This window comes from Acomys minous (assembly GCF_964271855.1).
Source record: "Acomys minous genome assembly, chromosome: 12".
Taxonomy (NCBI): domain Eukaryota; kingdom Metazoa; phylum Chordata; class Mammalia; order Rodentia; family Muridae; genus Acomys; species Acomys minous.
The window spans coordinates 91,717,388-91,736,285 of record NC_140493.1 but is presented as its reverse complement, the minus strand read 5'-3'; the positions used below and the strand labels follow the sequence as shown (position 1 = coordinate 91,736,285).

At 45.6% G+C, this 18,898-nt stretch overlaps 1 protein-coding gene across 2 annotated transcripts; it reads left to right on the top strand.

The window, feature by feature from the left end:
* The first annotated feature begins 654 nt into the window (after positions 1 to 654).
* KRT12 (keratin 12) lies at positions 655 to 13,818 on the top strand. Of its 2 annotated transcripts, XM_084748832.1 has the most exons (9): positions 655 to 828; positions 7,155 to 7,292; positions 8,515 to 8,597; positions 9,744 to 9,900; positions 10,810 to 10,971; positions 11,064 to 11,189; positions 11,333 to 11,553; positions 12,604 to 12,674; positions 13,415 to 13,814. In XM_084748832.1, the coding sequence occupies exons 1-9, from the start codon at positions 685 to 687 to the stop codon at positions 13,510 to 13,512; spliced, it is 1,200 nt and encodes a 399-aa protein (XP_084604958.1). In that variant the 5' UTR covers positions 655 to 684; the 3' UTR covers positions 13,513 to 13,814. The 2 variants fall into 2 exon arrangements, with proteins under 2 accessions (XP_084604958.1, XP_084604957.1); XM_084748831.1 differs by lacking the exon at positions 655 to 828 and having other exon boundaries at positions 6,668 to 7,292; positions 13,415 to 13,818.
* The last annotated feature ends 5,080 nt before the right edge of the window (positions 13,819 to 18,898 follow it).

Genomic DNA, 18,898 nt, shown 5'->3' with positions numbered 1-18,898 from the left:
AGACAATGATTCCTGACACCAGCCTTGGTCTCCATGTGCATACACACACACACACACACACACACACACACACACACACACACACGTGTCCGCTCAAAGGCAAGCATGCATACATATACATGAAAAATGGAAAATAAAGAAGCCACAAGCCGATGACGCTGACTGAATTCTCACCTGCTATGTATTTGAGTGAAAAGTAACTTCTCTGTGTGTTAGCGGGCGACTTTAATCTGCCCCGTATTGTTTGTTTCCTTCTTAATAGGTTGGTCAGACTCAACATTGTTATAGGAATCTGAAAAACATGGTTTTAGATTTTATTATTATTATACAGGAGACGGCTCTATGGTTAACTTAAAACTAACATTTATTGAACACTTATTGTGAGCTAACCAGGGGTAAACATCCCATAGTCTCTCATTTCATTCTCACAGCGATGCCACCGAGTGAGTAGAATAGACTCACATGAACCTATCGGTATATCATAACTAAAATTTTCATATGATTGGACTTCATGAGATCACATTACATATTAGTAATTATACACGAAGACACACCAAAAAGAATGGATTCCCAGAATTACAGTTAGTAAGCATGCAGGAAGACTGAGCCTCAGGTTGTCTACAACATCTTAAGCAACAGAGCACACAAGGACAAGTGACTGTGACTCGCTCTTGAGGTAGGCACATGTCCTTTGCTGCTCTTCTCTGTCAGGCTCCCCCGCCTGCACCTTACTGTCCACAAGGCTTCATGCAGCACCTCTCAGCCAGGCACGGTAGCCCAGGCCGTGTCATCCTCTTGCCCTGCGGAATCAGAAGTCACCTCAAACTAGTAAGTTGCTTTTAAACACATAACCAATCTTAGAGGTGAATTATTTTAAACCCGCCAAGATGTATTCCAGAGTGGTCTGAAGCTTTGAAGGGAAAATACCAGAGACTACAACGACAAAAACAACAGAGCAACGCTCTGGAATTGCCTTACAGGAGGTAGAACTGAGACTCTTAGCTCAGCTTCGTATCAGAAAATGGAGAGGTTTTGGGGTGTTTTTTGTTGGTTTTGGGTTTTTTTGTTTTGTTTTGTTTTTTTATCTTCCTCTTACTTCTTAGTGTAATCTCTGGTTTTTTGGGGGTTTTTTGTTTTTTTCAAATAATCTTTGAAAGAAAATAAAGGGCGGCCCCACCCACGTGTAGAACCAGATGGTAGGTCCCTCCTTCCAGTTTTACCAGTAAGTTCTCTGTAAGCGAGGAGTGTTCCTCTCTTACCTGTTTTCTACTTTGTATGCAGGATTGGACCCAAGCAGCCCCAGTCCTTGTCTGATGGGCACACGCCCAGGGGAAGCTGGTCATTCCAACACATAGGATGACAAAGTTTCAGACATCAGAATTAGCATTGTCATGATGGCGGCCCCTCTGCAGAACCTCTGCCCTCCCCCTTACTCATTAGCGGTCAGTCTCAGACACCTAACAACAACCCCCAAATAACAGGTCTGCCATACACACTGCTGGTGCTTCTCACTGTATTAATTCCCCTGCAAATAGTCATTTTCTCTCCTCTGAATCCAATTAAAGAGTCCCTATCCTTCCACTCCTCACCGTCCTTGCACCTCTAGAATCCTCCCCCTTTGCTTTCCATAACAATTGAACTCTGGGTCCAAAACTCAGCATCATTCATGCCCTTTTGGGGGGGGTGGTTCATGTTCATCCCTAGCCCAGAAGCCCAACGTAAAACACAAGCAACCCCATATTCTTCACTCACTCACAGGATTTTTAAAATGCAATCCACGGCCAGAGGTGTTACAGTGAGCATGACCAATGGATTGCAGCAAGTGTCAAGTCTAATTTACAGCAGGTGAATTTGGGTGTGAGCAGCGCAGTCCGAGATCAAGGAAGTAACTGACCAAGCCACCATGGAAAAGGTGAGCATGTGCTCAGTAAGACCTAAAGATTTATAAGCAGCACATAATTTCCCACATGTTGAATATTCCCTAAATTATGCAAAAATGGAAGCCATATAAGAAATATATAATATTATAAACATCACACACATGTTTTTGCAGTTCTGGAGATCAAATTCATGGTTTTATGCATGCTAGGAAGGTGTGTACATAATTCAAGATACAATATTCTCTCTCTCTCTCTCTCTCTCTCTCTCTCTCTCTCTCTCTCTCTCTCTCTCTCTCTCTCATCTGTCTCTCTGTGTGTGTATGTATGTGTCTGTCTGTCTATCTGTCTGTCTTCCTCCCTCTCTCTCATCCTATGTCTCTCTCAATCTCCTATGTGTCCCAGGCTGACCTCCAACTTACAGATCTCCTGCCTCAGCCTCTAGAGTACCGCTAACAGGAACATTGGCCACCATACCTAGCAGAAACTTAATTCTTGTTAGCAACCCACGCTAACTCCAGCCCTTTCTTTCTGTGCCACAACTTATGCAACCATTTCGCCAACAAGCCCGGGATTGTTCTTATTTGAAACATCTCCACCTTTTTATCCACTTATATGGCTGTCAAAGAAAATTATGCTCACCTCTAAAACCTCAACGACAGAAGCCAGTGACTAGCACCAGCCTCCAACCAACTAAGCTAACAGGTCACACAATGGGGCGGTGGGGAGGTGGGTGGGGGGGTGAATGCAGCATCCTGCCTTCCTGAACAGAAATCTTTCCAACTCCAAAGTTATTCCCTTTATGGTGAATTCAGAGTAAGTTTTAATCAAGCATTCCTGAAGGGCAGGGCAGGGTGATATTTAACTGAAGTGCATTTCTAGTGACACATTTAAACAGATTACAAATAAGTTATTTCAATCAAAACAACTCCATGTGTTAAATGAAGGGTTTTACCCAAGCAACCAGATGGAATTAGGAATAAAACATCAGTTAGTTAAATGCCTGCTCTCTACTTAAAAAGCCTATGGTTGGGAAGAACACATGTGTAGAAGTGTAAATGTGTGTTATGAAAGCCTAATGTGTGGATGTGGAGAAAAATTATCTGAAATACGTAGCCAGGCAGTGGTGGTGCATGCCTTTAATCCCAGCACTCAGAAGGCAGGTGCCTCTGAGAGTTTGAGGCCAGTTCTGATCTACAGAGTGAATTCCAGGACAGCTAAGACTACGCAGTGAAACCATGTCCGCCCCCCCTCACCCCCACCACCAAAAAAGGAAAAAAATTATACATATAAGCACTAAGGATGTAAATCATGCATTTCAGCACAAATTTGGCTCCAAGTTCAGAAATATATGTTATTCATATTACACTATTATGTGCTCGTAACTGCGAAGTGGTGGGTTTGTTTGGGGTACATTCCTTTTGGCTCTGTAAGCAAGTAACAGCCCCTGTTTTGTTTTCACGGTGGTAAAATGGAGCCACTCTGCCTTGGGAGAGAATTCCTTGTGAGTAATACCTAATAACCACAATGTCACTCACTTATGCTTTGTAATATATCTGGCGACAAGGCCAGAGGACAAAACCCAAACCAGAGACACACCTGCAGAATTTCGCATGGCGTCATTTTTTTATAAGCCACAGAAAATCATTTTGTGGGTCTTAGCCTGTGCCCTAAGAAATTCCAGGAAGGACAGAGACAGGGTTTCTGGTTGGTGTGTAGGAGAGAACTCCAATCTCACAGTCAGAGAGGCCACAGGCGTGTCCTTTCTATTTGCACTGAGAGCAGCAGCAGGGTTGCGCTGTCTGTGGGATATACGGCAGACCCAAATTCTATCTCTGCCTTAAATAAGCCAATGCCCTGCGCTTGAGATGGTTCGGTTGTAAAATAGGATAAAAAAGTACCACCATGGGAGCTCCCAGAAACACAATGTCTGTGACCCGCTTGGTCCAGTCTCTGGACCACAGCAAGAACCTGAGAACTGAGGACAGTTCAAACAAGGACAAGCTCAGCCAACAAACTTGGAACACAGACTGGAGGGATCCTTGGTGACGCCTCCATCTGGGCCTGCAGTGCTTGGCACTGCCACTTAACAACGTTGCATTTCTCCCAAGAAAGGAAGCAAGTGAGTTGCAGACTCTCCCATCAAACCTCAGCTGCCTGAATCCGCCGGTCCTTCCCACAGGTCTACAGCAAACGTATAATTTCTGCAAATCTTGCACTTGAACGCCCCCGCTTGTTCATCATGGCTGCACAGGTTGGGAGGACAATGCGTCCCTCACACGTGTCCCTTATTTAATGAGGTGAAGGGGAGTTGTGAGTGGATGTCACTGTGATGTCACCACGGGTTTAACACTCTTGACCCTGGGATAGTGATTTGAAAAGGTGAGCGATCAAACTCTATTTGATCCTGGGTATTCCTTATGGAGGCCTGCCACCATGCTCCAGTATGACCTTCTGCATCTGCCCCTGAGTCCCCTATGGACAGCTCCAACTCGGGCTTGGCAAAGATTTCACCACTGGGGTGAAATAAGGGCAAGCACTCTCTGGATCTTTAGGTGGCGGTGGATTCTGAGTGAGGAGGAATCAAGGCTTCAGATTGGCACTCTGCCACCGTAAAGCAAGGACTGGCCTTGAGGCCAACTCTGATGACGTAAAGGCCAGAAAAAAGATCCAGGGCTCCCAAGAAGCATGGAGCATCTATGAAAGGCTCTGCTGTGGGCTCCTGTGAACCAGAGCCTTCTGGGCACACGCAAATAGTCTCATTAGGATGGCAGTAACACCTCGACCCTCTAGGATACTGTGCTGAAGTCTGTTAACACTCAGTGCACCAGGCTGCTTGTCTCTATGTCAAAAACTTTCCTAATTCTGTAATACACATTCGTGGCTCAGCAGTTTAGCTTATCAAGAGAAAAAAAAAAAAGGCTGATTTTTGTAAAATGAGCCAGGCATGGATGGTGTCCAGGTGGTTGTTATGGCATTTTAATTAAATAATATAACCAATTGTGTTCAAAACATATAAAATATAGTCACCTATACCTGTATCTTCTTTATTTTAGAACAGCTCTCATATTCTCTACATATATAGTTATTTTTACTAATAAATGTATTTATTCACTTTACAGACTGATCACAGTCCCATCCTCACACACACCCCTCCCCCTCCCCTTTTCCTCAGAGAAGGGGAGACCACCCACAGGTACCAACCCACCCAGGCACATCAAGACGGAGCAGGATTATGTGCATCCCATAGAGAGGTATTTTCAATAATAGAATTAAATTATAATGAGTAATATAGAGACTTGGACCACCATCTCACAAAAGTATATAAAAGAAAGCCCTTTCCCTTTCTCACCCAGCTGAATGCCTGTAACCTAAACTCCTTAAAGAGTTTGTTCTCCATACCTGGAAAATTGCACTTAGAGGTTTCCTCCAGGTGTCAACATTTTCTCTCCTTTCAAGTTAACCTGTTAAGTTAACACACTTCCCATCAGAATATTTTCATGCGACATTTAAAAAAAAAAAACTGCCAAAGAAGAAAGCATAATAGGGAATGTTAGTTTTTAGAAAATGAAGACGCCACATAAACACATTTATTATTTAGTAATGTATACGCATGTGCATCTGCAGGTGGGCATATACACATGATTGCCGGTGCCCACTGAGACTGGAAATATTAGATCGAGCCCCTGGGGCTGGAATTAGAAGTTGGGAGCTGCCCTGTGAGTGCAGGGGAACTGAACCTGGCTTCAGCAAGTGTTCTCAAGCACCGAGCCAACTCTCCAGCCCCTGGGTAAAATCCTTAGGATGGTGTTTCGCAAAGCATTTGGGAAGAAATTTAATAAGACGGCCTACCATTGGCTGTTCTGACTGCAAAAGCGAATCCCTCTTTCTCAGCGAAGATGTCTTGTTCGCTTCCTGAGCTTAGAGTTATAATCATTTCTTTTTTTTTTTTTTTTTTTTGACAGTGGTTCCCTCTGTTTACATTGTTAACGGTGCAAAGACATAGGTGATATACAATCCATTCAGTCAACACATTTATTATAAAATTCTCATGGGTGACATCATTGAAGGAACAGTAGTGAACATTCGGCCCAAGAGCCCCAGTGTTGCGGTTTACTAAGAAAGCCAGCTCGGAGTGTGTAACTACACCATTCGACTTCCAAACAGCGCATTTCCGTGTTTAATTGCTCTGCTTCCCCAAGTCAGAAAAGCAAGAACCACACAGCTCCTAACAGCAAATATTTTTAGAACCTTGAAAACTCAAATTCCCAGTATCTGCTCCGAAAATGCACTTGTTTCCCACCTCCCACTACTGCACTCACTCCCCATTCGCCTCTGGAGCTGTTTCTGCAGAGAGGGCCACAGCATGAGTGGCTGGCTTATATAATGTCTCCAAAAGAAACCGGCAGGGGCGAGGAGGGATGCGCTTCAGGGAGCACGAGGCTTCAGAAGGGTTCTTTAACCGTCCGTCCATTCCTTTCCTGGTACCCGGAAGACACAGGCAGTGCTGAGAACACAAGCAAGGAAACAACCGGAAGGTGACAGATTCCTTAGGACAGCCTGTCTACTCCACCCAGCCGTCTTATGTGACAGATACCTCATGGAAATGGTTATTCAATTATAGCTACATCAGTGAATTTTCATGATGCATAAATCACATACCTGCTGAGCTGGCCGACTGGGGAGAGGGGGGTGGGCATCCTAGTTGGAATGGAAAGTGAACTGTTCAACTGCAACCCCCACCTCCACAGCCTATAAAGGCGTGACTCCTTCTGGCATAGCAGCACTGCAGCCTCTCTTGGGGTCACCACCTTGCCAAGCTCTCTCTCTCTCACTCTCACTCTCACTCACTCTCCCTCTCTCTTCAACAGCAGCATGTCGCTTTCAGTCCTCACCTCTGGGATGTCCAGGAGGTCATCCTCACAGAACGGGGCAGCAGGCAGACCTTGGGGTGCATCCACCTCTAGTGTTGCCAGTGGCTATGGAGGAACGGCCTCTGGCTTTGGCGTTGGCTGTGGGGGGCTCTTTTCTGCTGTTTCCATGTTTGGTTGTGGCTCTGGCCTTAGCGGTGGCTCCACAGGTTCCTTGGCAGGGTTTGGCACTGCCTACGGGGGACCTCTGGGAGGTGGCCTGGGAGGGCTGGGGATGGGGACAGGGGGAGGCTCGGGCGGTGGCTCTCTGTGTATTGTCTCTGGCAATGATGGAGGGCTTCTTTCCGGTTCTGAGAAAGAAACTATGCAGAACCTGAATGACAGACTAGCTTCCTACCTGGGTAAGGTTCGCGCTCTGGAGGAGGCGAATGAAGAACTGGAAAGCAAAATTCGAGAGTGGTATGAAACCCAAAGGACCGGAGACTCCGGGTCCCGGAGAGATTACAGCAAATATTACCCACTGATTGAAGACCTCAAGAATAAGGTAAAGAGAAGGGTGTTAGAAACCTTTAAAAGTATTACAATGTTTTATAATAATAAATCCTCTTAACTTAGTTTTTTTTTAATAGATTGTGCTTTGGAGAATTTTCTCCTCTCAAGAGGCTCAGAAGTGCTGCTCCATTCATCATAAAATGGCTGTCCTTCTGTGGCCTTCTTGAAAGAAATGCACATTTCTAAACTTTTCAACTTTTTTATTTGTTTGTTTGTTTGTTTGTTTTTCAAGACAGGGTTTCTCTGTGTAGCCTTGGCTGTCCTAGACTCGCTTTGTAGACCAGGCTGGCCTCAAACTCACAGAGATCCGCCTGCCTCTGCCTCCCTGAATCCTGGGATTACAGGTGGAACTCAGCTTCAACATTATTTTTTACCAATATATTTGCTTTTGAAAATGAAGCTGTCAGCAAGGCGTGGTGGCACACACCTTTAATCCCAGCATTTGAGAGGCAGAGGCAGGCAGATCTCTGTGAGTTTGAGGCCAGCCCGGTCTACATAATGAGTCCAGGACAGCCAGTGCTACACAAAGAAACCATGTCTCAAAAAATATTCAAAAAGGAGAGGAGGAGGAGGAGGAGGAGGAGAAAACGAAGCTATCTTAAACCCTTCGGAGATTTTTGCTTTACTATTTGTTTTGTTTGTTGGGGCGCTGGGGAGCAAATGCAGGGCTTTCAAGCATGTGACCAAGTGAGTGTTCTCTCTCCCTGAGCCACCTCCACAGCCTTTGGCTTAGGAAAATGGAACTGCAGACCATTATACTGAGTGAGGTAACCTGAGCCCAGAGAGGCAAAGGCCATCTTTCAGATGTGGATGCTAGTTTGGACTGTTTAGGTTTCTGTGTCTGGGTTGCACGCGTGCCTGTAGAGACCAGAAAGCAAGAGAGGAGTGCTTAAGGGGGTGGCGCAGAAAAACATATGTGGTATGAAGTGGAGAGGGGAATACCGACACGGAACGCTTTAAACAAGGATGAGGTGGGGGGACGGAGGGGAAGATAGGGGTGGGGAGAGAAGAGCAACCAAAACTAAAGATGTATGGAAAAGCCATATAGAAACTTGCTACTTGGAAAGATGAAAGTAGAGTGATGTTAAAATAGAGTTTGGATGGAAGGAAAAAGCATTTAGCATCACCATTTACTCTCTTAACGTCCAAAATGAGGCTTGTGAACCTACAGTAGTTTAGAGCTCATTTTCCTGTGCCTCCCCCTGTTCTTTCAGATCATTTCTGCCAGCGTGGGAAATGCCCAGATCCTCTTGCAGATTGACAATGCAAGGCTGGCTGCCGAGGACTTCAGGATGAAGTGAGTCCACCGATGATAACTCTCCTCCTCCCACTCCCCACTTCCTGCCTCCATTGATGGCAAAGGGTTCCAATATCCTCAAGTCCACAAGCCCCACACCTTCAGTGCTCGCCTAAGTCCACACAGAGCGTTTAAAGAGCACTGAAAGTCAAGCCGTTCCCCCTACACAGACTTAGGTTATAAGTTGCTTCCACCTGGGGCTACGGGTCCTCTTTTCACAGTGAGTCATAAGCCAACATGATAATTATGCCTATGTTTAAACCTGAATTTTCGATGTGTCAAAATGGATTGATATTTTTGCCAAGGGGTTAAATGGAACAATCATTTCCCTGGTGACACATACAGCTGAAAGATGAACCATGCATTTATTTTTTATATTCTAGCTCCTTTCCCATACCCCACCCTTCTGTGCAGAGGGAATACAAACTAATTTCCTTTGTCTATTACAAAATGTCCCGACAGGAAGCTGTAATGGCAATGGTCCTGACCCTGGGAAGAGCCAGAAAAAGCTACTAGTGAAGCATTAAGGTTTAAAACTACCCACAAAAGAAATCAAGCAAACACAGTAACTATCAGTTCATTTCCAGCTAGTTTTAGGATGGTGTTAGAACCTGCTTCCAGGGATGCAAGGGTCACTGTTGGTAGAAAGTTATCATCTCATTATTTCTTCGTCTTTATTCCCTTCTCTCCAGATGAACAGTAAGAAATCATACATAAATACAGAGAGAGAGAGAGAGAGAGAGAGAGAGAGAGAGAGAGAGAGAGAGAGAGAATACAAAATTGCATCATACACTTTTAGTGTATTATTATTATTATTATTATTATTATTATTTTATTATTATTATTATTATTATTTTCTTCCTTCTCTTCCTCCTCCCCTCTTCTTCCTCATCCTTCTTCTTTAAGGGGAACAGGGTCTCATGTATCTCAGGCTGACCTTGAACTCACTATGTACCTGAGAATGACCTTGAACTCATGGTCTCCCTGCCTCCTCTTCCCAAGGACTGGGATTGCAGAGATGCACCATTATCTCTGGCTCTCCGTGCACACAGATCCATACATCAAATAGCCCTGAAGATGGCCAAGGCCCCATGGCAATGGTTGTGTTAATGTTGACTTCCTAAGCTGTTGGCACTTGGCTTTCAGGTATGAGAACGAGCTGGCCCTGCGCATGAGCGTGGAGGCCGACATCAACGGGCTGCGCAGGGTGCTGGACGAGCTGACCCTGGCCAGAGCTGACCTGGAGGCGCAGACTGAGAACCTGACTGAGGAGCTGGCCTACCTGAAGAAGAACCATGAGGAGGTTAGATAGTTTTAGTCTTTTTCTCCCAGACCCAAAAGTTACAAATTTGAATTAGCAAAGTTAGAGAATATATTGTCTATGTATTAAATTAGCTACTAATTTCGGCGTTCTTGTACGTGCACCGCCTAGCCCCCACCCCAACCTGGCCTCTTTCCCGTGTGTGTGTGTGTGTGTGTGTGTGTGTGTGTGTGTGTGTGTGTGTGCTATGAATCTTTTCATGAAGGTTTAAGGGATTATATGTAATCTTAGACTCAGGATGGCAAGAAGAATTCTGATTTTATTATTCTCATTATTAAGCAGTGGCAGGAATTTAAATTATCTTCATTAAACGTTTTCTATAAATATGAAGTATTTCAAAAAACTAAAACAAAAGTCTGTATATAACAATGTATGTCACGTGTGCTGGAGAAACTTGCTCAGTATAAGACATGAAAATCTGATGAAAGAAGGGATGCTGGCAGTGGGCTTCTAAGGACGTTTCTGCTGGATCCTCAGTGACTGTGGTGTGTAATAGGGTATGAGCCCAGGTTCCATTTGCAGCCCTAACTTTGCAGCAGCAATGTGCACACCAGGTCTCTTCCCTCAGGGTAAATTATAGGAAGTGGATGTCCCAGAAGCAGAGCCAACAACCACAGGCACAGATTACAAAGCCCTTGATCATTCAAGAAACCTGAGAAAATATCTTGATTTTTGTTTTGGGTTTTTTTTTTTCTCCTACTCAGGAGAAAAGGCAGGTTTTCAAGTAAAAATGTGTTATGTCTTGCATTATTTCACCTTTATACCAACTCAGTCAAAAATATAATTTTATTATTATCGTGGATGAAGAGGCCCAAGGAGGTCAAAGTATCTGGAGGAGGGCCACTAATCACATGAACTCTTGCACCCTTCTCTCTCCATTGCTGACCCTAGGAACTCCAAAGTTTTCAGGCAGGTGGTCCAGGTGAGGTCAATGTAGAAATGGACGCTGCACCTGGAGTGGACCTCACCAAGATCCTCAACGAAATGAGGGCCCAGTACGAAGCCATGGCTGACCAAAACCGGAAAGATGCAGAGGCCTGGTTCCTTGAAAAGGTAACACCAAGACAGAGAGATTTGACGCATTCCCAGAAAGCCCTTTGAGGCAGCACAGAGCTCACCCCAACCTGCCTACTTGGCTATTGCAGAGCGGAGAGCTCAGAAAAGAGATCAGCAGCAACACCGAGCAGCTTCAGTCCAGCAAGAGCGAGGTCACCGACCTGAAGCGCTTGGTGCAGAACCTGGAGATTGAACTCCAGTCCCAGCTCGCCATGGTAGGGTAAACAGACATGCGCAGAGAGAGATGCGACATCCTTTGGCTTCCCAAAAAAACGTCGCACCCACTGTACGCTGGACCGTGGGCTGCCTACCTGTTTTCGGATCCCCCACTCTGCTCTGTCTCTCCCCCACTTTGCAGAAGTCATCCCTGGAAGGCTCGCTGGCTGAAACCGAGGGTGGTTACTGCTGCCAGCTGTCTCAAGTGCAACAGCTTATAGGCAGCCTGGAGGAGCAACTCCAACAGGTGCGGGCCGACGCTGAGCGCCAGAACGCGGACCACCAGCGTCTGCTGGGCGTCAAGGCCCGCCTTGAGATGGAGATTGAGACCTACCGCCGCCTGCTGGACGGGGACACCCAAGGGTGAGCGTCAGAAACATCGCAGGGGCTGATAGACAGTGGACAACTGATGCAGATTGGGTTGTTTTTGTTTTTTGGTTTTTTTTTTTCTCCTGCAATGGGAAAAGAGAAGAGTGTTGTAGTAGATTAAACAAGGAATAAATTTTGCCAGTAACCCCAGCACTCAGAAATCTGAGGCAGCAGAAGGCCAAGTGCCAGACCAACCTGGGCTACACCTTACATAGTAAGACTGTCTGCAGGAAGGAGTGGGCGAGGAAGAAGCTCAGAGGGTAAAGAGCTTGCAAGTATAAAGAAGTGAGTCCAGATCCCCAAACCTATATAAAGCGTTTCTCTAATCTCATCACTCCTACTGGAGATGCGAGGTGGAGACAGGAATATCCCCAGAAGGTTATGGCTCAGTGTGTCTCAAACAAGGGGTAGTCCAGGACCAATACACGAACATACACACACACACACACACAGGAGGAACAAAGGAAAACAACAAATCTAGAAAATACATTTGTTTATCCTAAATACGATACAAAATGTATTCAGCCATTATCTCACTTGATATTAATTAGCAAAATATCCCCCCCCCCCCCGCCCCGTAAATGAGCACTTACATTGTAAGTGAGGACTTAGGTGTTACAGGGAGCATTAATGAGTTGCTCATTATGAATGAACACTTCCATGTTCTAGAAGAACCACCTGATGACCTGATGCTAGGGATGATGCATCCATAGTAGCCATCTGGACTACCCCTGTCCCATGATCCCAAGGTAGCAAGCCTGCCATAAACAATAGCTGTCTAATCTGGAGGGGAAGATCTCCAGATTGTCAAATAAGAAAGCCGATTTCTGAGACTAAGCTGCCTCCCCCAGAGCCCATTGTAGGCACTTTAGAAACAAGTTAGTCCCATTGGTTACCCTCAGGGTGCATCAGGCAGCCAAGAAACTAGTAATAGCATCTCTATTGTTCCTTGTGGTTGCAAAGGCATCCTTGGTGCTTACACAGAAGCAGCAGATTCACCCTTACCCAACAGTCATGTGAGCACAGCCTTTGATTTCTTTACAGCGACGGTTTTGATGAAAGCTCATCCCTCGCTGTCTCCAAACCTCAGACACCATCAGTCGATTCCTCTAAAGGTATGGACACTAAGAACCATTAAAAATAAGTCCGAATCTCATTCGTTAATGACTAAACTGTAAGTTCGTTCTAATGTTGAGCATAAATAACTTAAAATATATTTGTGTTCTGAGCAGAGGATACATCAGTGCCTCTCCTGAGGCAAACTGAGCAGTGGGTAGTGCATTAAAAGGCTCAGCAAGCTCAAGTGATGAGAATCCTAATCCAGGAAGGCACAATGAGCACCAGGAAACAGGGTTTTTCTGTGTAGCCCTGGTTGCCATGGTACTCTTGATGAAGACTAGGCTGGCCTCGAACTCACAGAGATCCGCCTGCCTCGGCCTCCCGAGTGCTGGGATTACAGGCGTGAGCCACCACGTACACTTCTTAAACATTTTTAAGTGCACCAGGCCTGGTGGTGCTTGCCTACCATCTCATCTCTCAGAAGGAAAAGAAAACAAAGAAGATAGTGAGCACCAGGCCATCCTGGGCTACTTAGCAAGGCCCTGGGGAACAGTGAAATGGTGGGAGACATAGAGTGTTTTGATTTGTGCACAAGACAGAACTGAGTTTCATTTCCGCTAAATAAAACTCATTTGGTTTGCAGTAGAAGTCACTTCCAAAAGTCTAAATATGATGTAAAGCTTAAGTCGAAGAAGAATAAACTTTGGGCTGGTGATTGGTTAGTAATAAGTATTCTCCCACCTCACCCCACCCCCACCCCCACCCCCACCCTTCCTTTTCTGCTTTTAACCTTTAGACCCAAATAAAACTCGGAAGATCAAGACGGTTGTGCAGGAGATAGTGAATGGCGAAGTGGTTTCATCCCAAGTTCAGGAACTTGAGGAAGCGATGTAAGACCTCACCCTGGTTCCTTCGGAATGCAACGTTTATGGCCAGAAGCTATCGCTCCCGTGCACTGTATCAATTCATTGAGTGTCTGTTTGGGCCGGTTTCCCCTTCTTTTGGGTTCTCTCTATTCATGTTGGGTCTTGTCAGCATTTATGGAACAATACCCAGTTACAAATCCCCGTGGGCTGTGTTGATCTTCACTGCAATCCCAAATCACCTTACACCTCCCTGGGCCTGAAGAAGTCTTCCCACTAAGGTTTTTTGGGTTGTTTTTTCTTTTTTTTTTTTTTTTTTTTTTTTTCTGGTCACCTGGACCATTTGTTTGACCCCAGAGCTTTGATGGAATAGTATTGTTACTTTAACATCACTTTAATTAAAGACTAGTGGCAATATTAAAGTGAAGTGTGTACCTCTTTGATCTCATCAATAAGTTCAAAGGCATAGGCACAAGCTTTGAAGCTATTGATAATGAAGTACCTAAGCAATCAGACCAAAAAAAAAAAATTGAGGCTGGAGATTAAGTTAAGGTTATTTTAGGGAGCTATCCTCTCTGTGCCAGCACAGCTGAAGTTGCTGAAATGTCCTCTTTTCCACTCTAGGAGAGAACAGTCACTCTATTCCCTTTCTAGGCCTTCTTTCCTACAATGAGTCCCTATACAACTTAATTCCATACGTTTAATGAGTCCCTACAGACTGGAAGACAGGAGATGCAATGGTGAATAAGACTTGGTCCTGGTCTTGAGAGTGTAACACCCAAGGGCCGAGGTAGGCATCTACCAGACAAGGTGACACCTTGACAGAGGGCTCACAGAAATTCTAAGGAAGAATGGGGAAAGAGGGGAATCAGGTTATTTGGAGGCAAGTAAGTGTTTCATTCAGAAATCAATGAGGCAGTGAAAAAAAAAGGAATAACGCACATACGGGTAACAAGATCCAAGGGCGGGGACCTCTCTTGCTTTGTTCTCCTTCCTCCTAGCTGGCACTGGTGAGGCCCAGGGTGGGGCTTTATGACAGTGAGTCAGACCCGCAAGCCAATGACAGAAGCCAAGTTCTGAGCTGAGATAGAAGAGAACCGAAGTCTAAACCAGAGGAGATGGTGGTTTGATCTAAGTTGTCAAACCCAACGCTCCCGAAAGAAAGCAAGCGTAGGATTTAGTGAGGAAGACGCAGGGCTCTGAAGGCAGCCTGGGTTCAAGTCATAGCTCTGTTACTTAATCTTGAGTGACTACGTGTGTGTTGCGTGCACAGGACCGTGCAGGTGCACACATCTGCAGCCATGCATGTGCAGGCCAGAGCAGGACTTTGGGCTTCTCACTTTCTTTCTCTCTCCCCCTTGAGACTTTTTCTCTCAATGACCCGGAAGCTAGGTGGGCTGGCCCTGAGGTTCTCAGGCCCACAATGCCAGGACTATATGTCTGCCCTGCTTTTTCTGCGTGTGCTGCTTCTAATTCAATTCCTCGCAAAGGCTCTCTTACCCATTGTAACCTTCTCTCCTGCCTCCAGTTTTGTAGAGATTAAATGAGGCAGTCTACATAAAACACCAGGGACTCAGAAAGTGTTGGCCCTAGACAGTACCCAGTTGAGGCAAAGGAAGAATAGCATTTTTTTTTCCTTTTTTTTCCCTTTGTTGCAGTGATCAGGATTGAACCCAGGACCTCAGTGTGCTACAGTTGATCTGCTTCTATGCTTCTAGCCTCAGAGTTCTGTGTGTGTGTGTGTGTGTGTGTGTGTGTGTGTGTGTGTGTGTGTGTCTGTGTGTGTCTTTGTGTGTCTATGTCTGTGTGTCTGTGTGTGTCTTTGTCTGTGTGTCTGTGTGTGTGTTCCTGTGTGTGTCTGTGTGTCTGTGTGCCTGTGTGTGTCTTTGTCTGTGTGTCTGTGTGTGTGTGCCTGTATGTGTCTGTGTGTGTGTGTGTGTGTGTCTCTGTGTGTGTGTGTCTTTGTGTGTCTGTGTCTGTGTGCCTGTGTGTGTCTGTGTGTGTCTGCGTGTGTCTGTGTGTCTGCGTCTGTGTCTGGGTGTGTCTGGGTGTCTGTGTGTGCCTGTGTCTGTGTGTCTGTGTCTGTGTGTACCTGTGTGTGTCTATGTGTGTCTGTGTATCTGTGTGTGTCTGTGTCTGTGTCTGTGTGTCTGTGTGTGTCTGTGTCTGTATGTCAGTGTCTGTGTATGTCTGTGCCTATGTGTGTCTGTGTGTGTGTGTGTGTGTCCCATTATTGTCTACTCTCTGGAACCAAAATGGGATGACAAAATCAAGTGAAAGATTAGTAAGGAGTACCTAAGTGGGCAGAGGAGGGAGAAAAAATTTAGCCTGAAAATGTCTACAGCTGAGAAAGACCTCAGAGGGTAATTCCAGTTTTAGCTGGTTTGTTTCAGGGCTCAGCTGTCTGATGTCACCTTCCTCTAAGTTCTTAGTGGAGTCGAGTCTGCTCTTCATCTCCCTCCTCATGCACGCATCTCTCTGTGTCAAGGCACCCTCTTCCAGCACTGTCTTAGATGAGCCTGACCTTTCAGACCTGAAGAGGCTTCCTAGGCCTGTTCTAAGCAAGGCCCCCAGCCTGATGTCACTACTGTGGTCTTCTCAAACGCCTGTGAATAGTTACAGCCTTAAACTATTAGTTTTGCTTATTAGTTACATCTGAATCTCTGAGTGGTGAGAGATTTAAGGATTTCAAAAGCGGTGTGATCAGATGTAAACCTAAAAGTCATTTCCGAGCTATCTTCATCTCTCAGCCTTCCTTGCTCTTCGAAATGCCCCCACCCCTATCCCTGCCGTGTGTCGCCGAGACACCACTCCCACTGGAAGCTTCCTCTTAGGCTCCTCTCTACGAACCTGGGATGTTGGCTCCATCCTCCATGTCCCCTCTATACTCACTCCCTGCTTAGTCACGTCTCGTCCTGTGCTTTCAGATGTTGTCTATATATCGATCACTTCTTGGGGTGACCTCCATAATGACCCAAATTATCCTCACCTCTTGGCACTCGTGTGGAAAGAAGTGACAGAGCATGGCCTCCAAGGACAACTGTAGTGGAAGTTTTGGTTTCTTTAAAAACCCAGTTATGTTATGTTTTTGTTTTAATCCCAAGTGTGGGATATGGGGCTGCCTTAGCTTATCCAGAGCTGATAATGGCCCCTCAAGGCTCAAAGAGGGGTGTGGTCTTCGCCAGCTACAGTCAGTTGAATTCTGAGGACTTGGAGTGGGAATAAATAACAGAGCAAAAGGGATGTTTTGAAGGAGGACGGTTTGAGGAGACACTCGGAGGAGGAGGAGGAGGAAGGCTGCCGGTTCATTTGCTGGTTTGCTGGTTTGCTGGTTAGCTGGACTGCTGGATATCCTGAGACTTGAGATTGGTACTACCCCCCAAAAAAACCTGATGGCCCTAACAAGCAGAAAGTAGCTAAAGAGATCTCCGCCCCCTGTCCTCACGAACCTTCTTTCTCTCCTACCAAGTATTGCTGGGGGTGCGGGGAGGGCTGGGATAGGCAGGTTGGTGGAAAGGAGGTAAAGGTATAAGAAAACCAAAATAAAATAGTTTTTTTTTAAGTAGCGCCTACAGACAACCCTAACTCCTAATATTACCCAACCTAACCCTAACTCTTTCCAAGGTTAAATCTAATCCTAACCCTGACTTAAACCCCGTGTGAAGCTAGCTCAGCAGCAGGAGGGAGGTGAAGATAGGAGAAGGCGATGGAAGTGAATGTGGGCAAGTACATAATATGTAGGTATCAAAATGCTGCTGTGCTACGCTTTAGTCTCAGGGAACGTCAGATGCTTACAAGGTTATACTATGAGGAAAGATGAGGGCTGTCTAAAAATTACCAGTGATTTCATAGATTCTCCTACTGAGGTTCCAATGGCTGGGATTGCAGGGACTAGCATCAAGTTCCAAATCACAGTCTTTCCCTCCCCCCCCCTCCCCCGCCACTGTCCCTGTGGGATATTCTCCAATCTCCACTTAGCAACGGAAGTCTAAAAGGCTTAGTGAAATCCCTCTTCTCACTGGCAAGAGATGCAGGTAGCACAGCATCCATCCTAGTCATTTGGACTGCTGTGACACACAATATTTAGGCCAGGGGCAGGGAGTATAAATGACAGAACTGTATTTTTCACAGTTCTGCCGGGTGTCTGTGCAGGGCCTGCTTTCTGGCCAGGTGGCAGAGGATGGAAGCCTCTCCCTGAGGCCTCTGTTCTATAGCACATGATGCTGTTTGCAAGGGCTCTGCCCTCAGCGCCTCCAAAACACCCCACCTCTCGATGCCACCACACTGGTGATTAGGTTTTAATATGCATGCTTGGGGAGAGCATGAACTTCCGGGCCACAATAATGACCTCGTGAGCCTCCAGCTTCTACCATGAGATCCTAATTCCCGACCCAGTACAGGTGAGACCCTCTCTCCTCAGCAAGACACAAGGTGAGAACGTATCCTTGAGGGACCTAAGGAGAGGCAGGGAGAAGAGACAATACAGGACACAGACATGGGATGGAGCTAAGAGATCAAAAAGCAAGAGAGAGACATATTGTTTACAGTTATGTCGAAGTCTAAACTTTTTCAAGTTTAAGTTCTTGCTGTATATGCAGTTGTTTTGTAGAAGCTAAGAGTTCAGGAAATGTGATATATGCTGAATTGTCCGAGCGCTCTCTTGGAGTTCCCAGAAGTGTGCTCTATTTTTCCTCCTGTGTATGTCTTAAAAGTTTAACAAGTACATGTGTTAGTCTAATAATCAAGTACTAAACGGATTTTAGTCACTTAAACAAATGTGTTTGATGCGCAGAGGAGTGGAAACCACCTAGAAAAACCCCCTTAAGGATGCAAAGCAAGGCTCCTTTTGGCTTGGTGAGAGCGCCACCTGCTGGAATCTCAGAGAGGGGATTTTTTTTTTTTAGAGTTTTGTTTTTTTTATTATTAATTTATTCTTGTTACATCTCAATGGTTATCCCATCCTTTGTATCCTCCCATTCTTCCCTCCCTCCCATTTTCCCCTTATTCCCCTCCCCTATGACTGTTCCTGAGGGGGATTACTTCCCCCTGTATATGCTCATAGGGAATCAAGTCTCTTCTTGGTAACCTGCTGTCCTTCCTCTGAGTGCCACCAGGTCTCCCCCAGAGAACTCAAATTTCAGAGAGGGGATTTTTAAAGGCTCCCTCCTTTGTTCCAGTCATTTGAGATTAGTATATTAGCTTATTTCAGGTCTAGAGAGGGGAAGAGTAGCAAGGGGAGGAGGAAGAAGGGGTTCTCTCCTTTATCAACTTAGTCACTTAAGATTGTCTTATTTAACTAGTAATCACTCCACAGCAGGCCTAGCAGACAGTTTCCTGTGACGTAAAATGATGTTAGTAATTAATGTTTAGAATGTCAGACAGGCAATCTGACCTTCTTGACCGCTTCAAAATGTACT

What these genes read in the sequence shown, in the direction of transcription:
- KRT12 (XM_084748831.1), top strand. Translation starts at nt 6,753, where the DNA reads ATGTCGCTTTCAGTCCTCACCTCTGGGATGTCCAGGAGGTCATCCTCA. An exon ending in TGAAGAAGAACCATGAGGAG is followed by an intron (nt 9,901 to 10,809) that starts GTTAGATAGTTT and finishes TGCTGACCCTAG; the next exon opens with GAACTCCAAAGTTTTCAGGC. An exon ending in TCCAGTCCCAGCTCGCCATG is followed by an intron (nt 11,190 to 11,332) that starts GTAGGGTAAACA and finishes CCCACTTTGCAG; the next exon opens with AAGTCATCCCTGGAAGGCTC.